The sequence below is a fragment of the Haplochromis burtoni genome, unplaced genomic scaffold, assembly GCF_018398535.1.
Source record: "Haplochromis burtoni strain Fernald_Lab_line unplaced genomic scaffold, NCSU_Asbu1 Contig_444, whole genome shotgun sequence".
Taxonomy (NCBI): Eukaryota; Metazoa; Chordata; class Actinopteri; order Cichliformes; family Cichlidae; genus Haplochromis; species Haplochromis burtoni.
Genome location: NW_024582805.1, coordinates 249,159 through 259,158, shown reverse-complemented (window position 1 = coordinate 259,158; position 10,000 = coordinate 249,159). Strand labels below are relative to the sequence as shown.

The 10,000-nt window shown below is 48.1% G+C and overlaps 1 protein-coding gene across 2 annotated transcripts in view; it reads left to right on the top strand.

Moving 5' to 3' along the window:
• The window catches only part of LOC102301729 (glutamate receptor ionotropic, kainate 5), a 213,033-nt gene that overhangs the window by 169,754 nt on the left and 33,279 nt on the right, over nucleotides 1-10,000 (top strand). Inside the window, exons 9-11 of one of the 2 annotated variants that reach the window (XM_042213460.1) lie at nucleotides 1-114; nucleotides 5,644-5,796; nucleotides 7,952-8,056. The exon at nucleotides 1-114 is cut by the window's left edge and continues 48 nt beyond it. In XM_042213460.1, the coding sequence (XP_042069394.1) occupies nucleotides 1-114; nucleotides 5,644-5,796; nucleotides 7,952-8,056 (372 nt within the window). Of the gene's footprint in view, nucleotides 130-5,643; nucleotides 5,797-7,951; nucleotides 8,057-10,000 lie in introns of both variants that reach the window. The other variant, XM_042213459.1, reaches the window with a different exon arrangement.

Genomic DNA, 10,000 nt, shown 5'->3' with positions numbered 1-10,000 from the left:
ATCGTGGGCTTCTCCATGCTGAACATCAGCCATCCTTTCTACCTGGAGTTCATCAGGAGCCTCAACCTGTCCTGGAGGGAGGGCTGCGACGTCAGCCCGTACCCGGGACCCGCGGTGAGACGGGACAGAGTACGACCCCGAGAGCGTCTCACCTCACCTCATCTACTGCCACACTATCAGAACCGTTAGAAGATATCCTCAGTGCTTAAAAGACTTCTTGTCTTTATTCAGCTTAAAGGTTCAAATGCAGATGTAGCTTTTAGAGAAGAAGCAAAAGCAGAAAGTCAGAAATGAATCGATGAAAGGTGTGAGTAGGCTTAGTTTGCACAAAGAGAGGCCGACGAGCTGCTCACGGGTCCTCGAAACAGTGCCCATTATTCACACGCAGTGAGACTGGTGTCCTTTTGACACAGTTACTGAGCAGCGTGTCTCCGCCGTACACAGGCTAACCTTCAGCCTCCTGCACAAATGTGGGTCACTGTGTCACAAGCTGCTCTTTGGGTTTCCTGAGATATGTGATGTTTGCAAACGAAGTCAACCAATCAGTGATCTATTTATCACCGTGAAGCGCGCCTCAACATCACAGAGGCGTTGGAAGCGTTGGCTGTAAGGTGTGCTGGAAGCACAGTGCTTCGGTCAGCCATGCTGTAATATTGCAGGATAGTAATACATGTGCTGGCCCTGAGAGGAGGAGCCTGAGCTGGTCCATGAGGTGGAGACATGCCCAGTATAGTTATAGTTAACTGTTCCAGCCTGGAGACCTGGAGGAGCAGTCGATAAGAACCCCCGTCTTCCTCTACAGGAGCTGAGCTGTAGGCTGACTCACTACATGGTGTTCAGGTGGATCAGGTGGACCCCCACATTTGTGCAGAGGACAGTAGATCTCTGTGCTAACTACCAACCTGACACAGGAAAGAAAGAAGTCAGTAAAGAGTAAGAATGAAGAAACGCTTCCGTCTAATGACTTCTGCACAGTTGCTTGGATACCAAGCTTCTCTTGCACGTGGGGAAAAGGCCAGCACAAATCCTGATGTTTGTGAAATGTTAGCTTGCCCTTTGCTGTGCCACAGCCACACAATATTTCAGTGTCAGTGCTCGACATAATGAAGCAGCTAAATTATGATCCTGGGATAATGAGAGGTGTTAATCAGCAGATCAAGGTGTGATATTTAGAGATGCTAAGGTAAGTAAGTCATCTACAGCAGGTTCAGCCCGGAGAGCGTCTTCGTCTGTCACTGTGTCTGCGTCTTTGCCCTGATCCATAATAAATAGACACATCAGGGCAAATCTGTCCCATCAGAGCGCTTTGTCTCATCTGCAGCTCTGAGATCAGCAGAGTGATAAGGCCAGCTTTAATAAAGATAACAGTTATGACAACAACGAGTTTGCCTCAGTCACTGCAAACAGCATCGTATCCCCGGGGTTATTGCTCATATCTATTCACTTAAAGTGCCGGATGGATTTCATGATGAACTTTGTGATTGGGATGTTTATGGATGTTACTGAACAATTAGAAAAGAAGAAAAGTTCCCAACTGAAATGACACAAAGTGAGATTTAATACCTGAGGTTTGTTTTCAGGACGAAGACAAACGGAAGCCCAAAGCAAATCACTGTCACTATGCTATACTTAAGTAGTACTGTACTTACGATTCATTTCTTGATTCATGAAATGAACTAACAGTTAATTAGGACACAAAGCAACGCACCGAGCAGCTCAGCAACACCAACAGACCTGAGAGACCACAGAGTCATTTATTTCACAGAGGACCTCTGGAGGAGGCTGACAGGTCTGCAACCAGGAAACACCTTCATGGATGGAAACACAGGATTTACAATACGAAGGACGATCAGTAACATCTCGTTACCTGCAGTAACCCCTCCTTACCTGCAGTAACATCTCGTTACCTGCAGTAACCCCTCCTTACCTGCAGTAACATCTCGTTACCTGCAGTAACACCTCCTTACCTGCAGTAACACCTCCTTACCTGCAGTAACACCTCCTTACCTGCAGTAACATCTCGTTACCTGCAGTAACACCTCCTTACCTGCAGTAACACCTCCTTACCTGCAGTAACATCTCGTTACCTGCAGTAACACCTCCTTACCTGCAGTAACACCTCCTTACCTGCAGTAACATCCTTACCTGCAGTAACATCTCTACCTGCAGTAACCCTCCTTACCTGCAGTAACCCCTCCTTACCTGCAGTAACCCCTCCTTACCTGCAGTAACCCCTCCTTACCTGCAGTAACCCTCCTTACCTGCAGTAACACCTCCTTACCTGCAGTAACCTCCTTACCTGCAGTAACACCTCCTTACCTGCAGTAACATCTCGTTACCTGCAGTAACCTCCTTACCTGCAGTAACACCTCCTTACCTGCAGTAACACCTCCTTACCTGCAGTAACACCTCCTTACCTGCAGTAACATCTCGTTACCTGCAGTAACACCTCCTTACCTGCAGTAACACCTCCTTACCTGCAGTAACCTCCTTACCTGCAGTAACCTCCTTACCTGCAGTAACCCCTCCTTACCTGCAGTAACACCTCCTTACCTGCAGTAACCCCTCCTTACCTGCAGTAACATCTCTTACCTGCAGTAACCCTCCTTACCTGCAGTAACATCTCGTTACCTGCAGTAACCCTCCTTACCTGCAGTAACACCTCCTTACCTGCAGTAACACCTCCTTACCTGCAGTAACATCTCGTTACCTGCAGTAACCCCTATCTACTTGTTACCTGCAGTAACACCTCCTTACCTGCAGTAACACCTCCTTACCTGCAGTAACATCCGTTACCTGCAGTAACACCTCCTTACCTGCAGTAACATCTCGTTACCTGCAGTAACCCCTCCTTACCTGCAGTAACATCTCGTTACCTGCAGTAACCCTTACCTGCGCATCTTACCTGCAGTAACACCTCCTTACCTGCAGTAACATCTACCTGTATGTACCTGCAGTAACACCTCCTTACCTGCAGTAACATCTCGTTACCTGCAGTAACACCTCCGTTACCTGCAGTAACATCTCGTTACCTGCAGTAACATCTCGTTACCTGCAGTAACATCTCGTTACCTGCAGTAACACCTCCTTACCTGCAGTAACACCTCCTTACCTGCAGTAACATCTGTTTGAGTAATCCACCTGCAGTAACACCTCGCTTACCTGCAGTAACCATCCGTTACCTGCAGTAACTACCCTCTCTTACCTGCAGTAACACCTCCTTACCTGCAGTAACCCTCCTTACCTGCAGTAACATCCTCTTACCTGCAGATTACCCCTCCTTACCTGCAGTGTCTAACCGCATGACACATTAACCCCCATGAAGTATAGGATAAAAACCCCCTCGGCTAGTACACTTCTGACATTGATATATCCTAGCTGCCGCGCTCCTCTCCTTACCTCAGTCAACGATCTCGTTACTCATGCAGTGGCAGCACCTCCTTACCGTGCAGTACATGCCCTGCCCTTTGAAATCCAGTTTACTATAGTAAGTAAATATTCTTCGTTTCCAAGTACCGGCTTGCTACGGTGAAACACCCGTGCCCGGTGTACCTGCAGTACACGACACTCCCATTACCTGCTAAGTAGACATACATCGTGTGACGTGCAGTGAGACCGACCTCGCTTACGGCAAGGTGCGGCCGTTAGGAGTACGTTGCCACTTGTATCGCCAGTAACATCCTCCTTACTGGCAGTAACATCTCGTTACCTGCAGTAACACCTCCTTACCTGCAGTAACACCTCCTTACCTGCAGTAACACCTCCTTACCTGCAGTAACATCTCGTTACCTGCAGTAACACCTCCTTACCTGCAGTAACATCTCGTTACCTGCAGTAACACCTCCTTACCTGCAGTAACACCTCCTTACCTGCAGTAACATCTCGTTACCTGCAGTAACACCTCCTTACCTGCAGTAACACCTCCTTACCTGCAGTAACATCTTGTTACCTGCAGTAACCCCTCGTTGCCTGCAGTAACACCTCCTTACCTGCAGTAACCCCTCCTTACCTGCAGTAACACCTCCTTACCTGCAGTAACCCCTCCTTACCTGCAGTAACACCTCCTTACCTGCAGTAACCCCTCCTTACCTGCAGTAACCCCTCCTTACCTGCAGTAACACCTGGACTAAAAGCTGTCCTTCAGTCACATCTGGAATCTTTGAGGATAGAGCCAAAACTACAAATAATGAGTCCCAACACTTGTGTGAGAATCACTTGTGCCGGCATGTTGGTTACAGCCCGGTGTCTCCTCAGTAAAGTTATGGTCCATGTTGGAGGAGGCGGAGCAAACCTGGGACTGAGAGTAACCAGAACTCACTCTTCCTGCCTCTGATTTCACTTCGTCTATCTGTCTCTCTTCAGTCTGTAATTAGTTATTGTCATCCAGCCCTGAAACTATCGACTCGGAGAGAACTCCAATCACACTCGGTCATACATCCGTCTTCTTTATCAGCCGCTGACAGACTGTGCCGCTCTGCCTCCGTACAATTTGTCTGATTCCCTCAGAGTGTCAGTTTGATTGACAACTGACCAAACAGACCAGAACGTCAGACTGTGATAGGATCACTGAGTCGATTGCTGAGCCCAGCGCTGAGAGCCGCTGATAGCAGGAGGGCTTTAATTTTCCTCTTCTTGCTATCAATACCCCGGCGTCTTCAGCTGTAGGAGCACCAACAAACACAGCTTTTTATTCTTGTTTCTGGGAGTTTTGGTCTTGTGCAGCTTTGTGGGCTGCAGTGGGGAATGTGGAGGAGAGCATGCTGAATGAACAGGACACATGCAGCAGATTGTTCTTGATGTTATTCTGATCTCAGCTTTTAAGCTCTTAACTTCACCCAGTACTCTTAATGGCTAATAGGAGTTCAGTCACACTAAAGCACTGTGCAAAAGTCTTAAGTCACCATTCATTTCTTTAGATTTTGCAGGAATCCTGGAGGTTCATTATAACATATGCAAACATACATGGAATAATAATAGGCAAGAACAGAGTTTGAATATTTGGTGTGAGCAGCTTCATCCTTCAGCTCAGTGTGAACTCTGAGGCTTCAGAGGCTTAACGGACAGAAACAAATGGTCAGGCACCAGGACTGGACCGACAGACGAACTTTGAAATACCGTCAGAAAGCTGAAGAACTGTTGCTCAAGAACATTTTGCTTTTTGGAAGCAAAATATGAGCAAGCAAGCTACCTGCTGAACGGCGTGATGTCAGAACTCTGTGACTCGTGTGCATCAGACAGATGCATTAAAACCAACAGAGTGCAGATGTACCAGCATCCTCCGTCATCACCCTTCATCATTTACATGAATACAGTTGGGTTATGGACAGTCCAGATCTGTGCATCACTCATAGGGTTCAGATGTGAAACACATTAGGAAGATGTTCTCGTAGAGGCCGAGCTGCAGAGATCATTCACGAGTGTCGGACTGAGAGCGACACATTTGTGTCCGGCTGGGAGAAGCAGCTGACACTGGTTAGTCTCTCAGAGTAAAACGGCGCTGATGGAAGTCGTCGTATTTATTCCTCACAGAGACGGAAAAGTTCGAGCACACAGGCAGCCCCTCCACTGCGACATCAGAGCGCTCTGCTGTGTCAGTTATTGAACCCATTCATGCTTTAATGTTTTCACCCGTGTCTGTCTCAGCTGTCGTCAGCACTGATGTTCGACGCCGTTCACGTGGTGGTGAGCGCCGTGCGAGAGCTGAACCGCAGTCAGGAGATCGGCGTGAAGCCGCTGAGCTGCACCTCCCCGCTCATCTGGCAGCACGGCACCAGCCTCATGAACTACCTGCGCATGGTAAACACACACAGACACACCTCACGCATTATCAGAGGAGGCCCACAGACATCTCACAGAAAGGCATTATGGGTAATGTAGGGATGAAGGGCTCACAGTTTACTGTCGTCTCAGCAGCAGCGAGCACAGCTCTTCTTCTTCTGCTTCCATTCACTGAACAGGCCAAAGGATGGAAGTGCTAACAGCAGTGTTTCCAGTTTAAAAAGCTCACTGGAGGACGAGCCAGTACAGCAGCACGCTGGTTTCACCTCTGTGCTGGTGTAGGTTTGGTTCCCATGCAGCCGTGTGGTCTCTGACATTTCAGCTTTTTAAAAGCTTTGAAAGCTGTTTTTTCCAAATAGGCAGGGACTCAGTAGAAGGCGTGAACTTGGCTGTAGGTGGGTGTGGATGCTGCTGGTATGAAACACTTCATATTTCAGTGGAAACACTGGCAGGGATTTGAGCTCGCAGCAGGAGCGTTCAGCACTGCAGCATTTAGAGGACTTGTTGGTTTTAACACGGCGAGCTGCTGCAGAGCTGCACCCGTGGAAGGAGGCCTCCTCCCTCCTTCCTTCTTTCATTTTCATGTCCATTTGATTTATTCCTGTCTTCCTCTTCCCCCGTCTTTGTCTGTCTGCCACTTCTTGTTTTTTCCATCCTCTGAGGATGCCGCTCCCTCTCTCCATTTGTTTTGCTTGCTCTCCGAGCATCACTTCATCATCTCTGCACTGAGCCTGGCAGCAACCAGAGACCGCGCTCCCTCTCCCCGTCTCTCTCGCCACATTGTTTTTGGGATGTAATTCATCTTGAGTGGTGCGCACGCACACACACACAGACACACACAGATACACGCACACACCCGTTCATAGTGTATGTGCACTCGATTACACATAACTCACATAAACTAAGGAACAAAATGCACGCTTGGCTGCACATCTCTCACACTTATTTGCACATTCCTGCACACACACACACACACACACACACACACACACACACACCAGCAGCAGCAGCGTCACTGATCTGATGAACTGTCTGTCTCTCCTGTTGTCTCAGTTTCTATTTCCAGTGTGTGTGTGTGAGAGCATGCATTGATATCTGTGTGGGGACCTAAATCCCAGTTCCCATGAGCTTAAGGGCGTGTTTGAGACTCAAAGTGTCAGGCTTACATTTAGGTTATGGTGATGGTTAGGCTCGGGGTTCATTGATGGTTAAGGTTAGCAGCTTGGGAAAGCATTATGTCAATGAGATGTCCCACAAAGATATGAAAACGTGTGTGTGTCAGATTAAAGTGCAGCCTGTAATAAAGCTTCACATTGAGCTGCTGTAAACATCTTTCCCAGATTTTCTGCATCCTTAACGTGAACGCCAACGCAGTCTGTTGTTCCGTATAAAGATGCCGAGTGTCATCTAGCTGCTAACAAGTCTGTGCAGCTAAACCGGCTAACAGTTTACTGGAGAGAGAGTCCAGGGAGTGAAGCTCTCTCACCCTCAGGTTAGCACTGACAGGATGGTTTGCAGTCACTCCATGCAAAGACTGTATATAAAAGATGACTGTAGCCTTTGGGTCTGATGTGGAAGTGCCGCTTGAGCAGCAGGAGGCGACTCTGGCTGTACAAAGAAGTGTACGGCTCACTGATTTATGGCCTCCATAAGCGCCGTCCTAATGAGTCAACGAGCTCGTTTGCTAGTTTGAGGTCTTACTGAGTGCGGACATTAAGGTCCTCTTTCACTAAAACAGATGATAAAGCAGGTCATGCTTCAGGGTGGGGGGCGTGGTTAATTTTCCCACCAGGAGAAACCGCACTGATGAGCTGAACTCAGTAGTAATTTCATCTCTTTAAACTTAAATTAGCCGCCCTGCCTCAGGGCGTGTTACCTCATGATGACACATGACCACCTTAGGTGCCCGTCACAAAGATGGTGACATCAGCGGGTGATGTCACTGCAGCGTCATGCTGTTCTTTACATGTCGTTATCAACAGGAAATAGATGTGCTTTTATTTTCCTTCTTATTCTTCACATTGAAGCTGAGTAGAATTAAAAGTAGACTAACGTTTGTATTCCATCTACTGATATTATCTTATTATTACTTTAATATAGCACAACGTTCAGTTAGCTTTGCACCTAGCTAACCTGCTAACCTGCTCTTTGGTGTTTGCCCGTGTGTCATCAGGTGGAGTACGACGGTCTGACAGGTCACATCGAGTTCAACAGCAAAGGCCAGAGAACCAATTACACCCTGAAGATCCTGGAGAAACACCCTGCAGGCCATAAAGAGGTCAGAGGTCAAATAGGGTCAAGTGGGGAGCTGACAGGAAAGAGATTAGGTCATCATTCAGCCGCAGAGATGTAAATTTGTGCCTTTAGATCAGGCGGGTGGATGAGCGTGGATGTTCTACGCAGTGACCTTAAAAGTCATGCAGGATGCGCCGTCTGCTCCGCAGTAAACCTTTCTCTCATTCGTCGATAAAATCAGTGCAAACCAATTTTTTCCTGAAGGCTCGGCGCACATTTACGACCTCATACATATATTAAAAGGTTGCAGATCAATGGAGGTCAGCCCGGGGTCAGGTGGGCTCGTGTACCAGGGGTGAAGCTTCCCGTGAGAAGTAACGAGACAGTGCGTGATTTACGCTGCAGCTCAAACACAAGAGCGCGCTCGTGCTCCCCGGAGGATGAGCCGCTCCTTCGATAAGGTCGTTGCTTCAGGCTGCTCTGCTTCCTGCATCGAATCCAAATTGATTTTCATCCTGATAGATCTGCTGCTCTCGCTAACTCTGACCTGACCTCATTTACTCTGTGGCGTCTACTGAGGTCCAGATTCATGCATTCTAGTCAAACCCATTTAAGTTTGCTTCACATTTTCGGGAGCCGAATGGATTCACACAGTTACCTCAGCACTGTGCTGCTGTTATGGACATTATCCATGTTTCTAGTGTAATCATGAAACAATCAAGTTATTCTTTGACACAGTTTGGTCCATAATCAGCTGGACACACACACGTTTGTAGTTTTGTCTCTGCACTGCACCACACAGGACTGAAATCAAACAAAAGTGCAGACTTTCAGCTGTAATTCGAGAGTCTGTGTTTTTAGCTTTTCACTGTAACTTTAAGAATGCGGTCCAGGAGGCCACCAGGCGGCAGTGAGGTCCAAAGGAAGGAAAGCACGAGCAGCTCGAAACACCTGAGGTGCACGAGAACCACTGAAACACTGAGAAGCTCTAACTATCAGCTGAGCCTCGGGTGTGTTTGTTTATGGAACCCAAGGAGCCAGAAATGGATGTCGATGTCAGACTTAACAGGATTGAGGATATCCCCGTTCCTGCAAATCAGAGTTGAGTTTAAAGCTGTCTGAAGCCTGAGCCAGTGCTTACACGGATTACTTATACTCTCCTCGCTGTTTCACTGCAGCAGTTTGCATGAATATTCAGTGATATGAGCACACTTCCCCTTTAATGCAACCTTACGCTTGTGTAGCTTCAGGTTCAGGTATCAAAGCAGCCTCATCCAGGTGGGCTTCCCAGACTAGGCCAGGACACTGTGTGCTTGCAGCAGGAGCAGCGTTGGAACGAAACGCTCAACGGCTCTTTAGTATTAATGTCATGGTGGAAATCCTGCGTGATGACCCTCAGCGAATGTTTTTCAGGGGTAAACAAAGCAAAGGCAAAGATAGATGAGACATGCTGGAATTAAAGCCGAGAGGACGGAGGCGTGCGGATGGAGACGGGAGTGGTGCTCGCTCTCCATCAGCCAGTCCTCTGGGTGACAGCTCGTCTCCTCACAGCTAAAACATGCACAGCAGCGGGCGAGAGGTCGGCTAAGGTCGGGAGTTTGGGAGATGGGATAGGATTGGCGTGAGGTCAGCGTGTAGGTGTTTACAAGCTTATTTAACCCAGAGGACGAGGTGGGAGGAGCCAGATCCTCCTCTATTGATCCCAGCATTGATCCTGCAGCAGCAGCAGCGTTCAGCTCCCTCCTCCTCGTGTTTTATTATCCCAGACTGGTTTTTAATCCTTCCTCTCTGGGTCGTCTTTGTCATCTAACTCGACTGTTATGGAGACGTAACAGACGTGTGCGCACTCGCAGGTTTGTCTCTGACAGTGTTCGACCGCAAACACGTCATCGACTAATCCGTGTGTCGTGATTTATTTGTTTTCGAAGTCGAGCCGACTGTAAGAGAAAAGTCGTCTGCAGGCTTGAACAAATGGAAACTGGAGCAG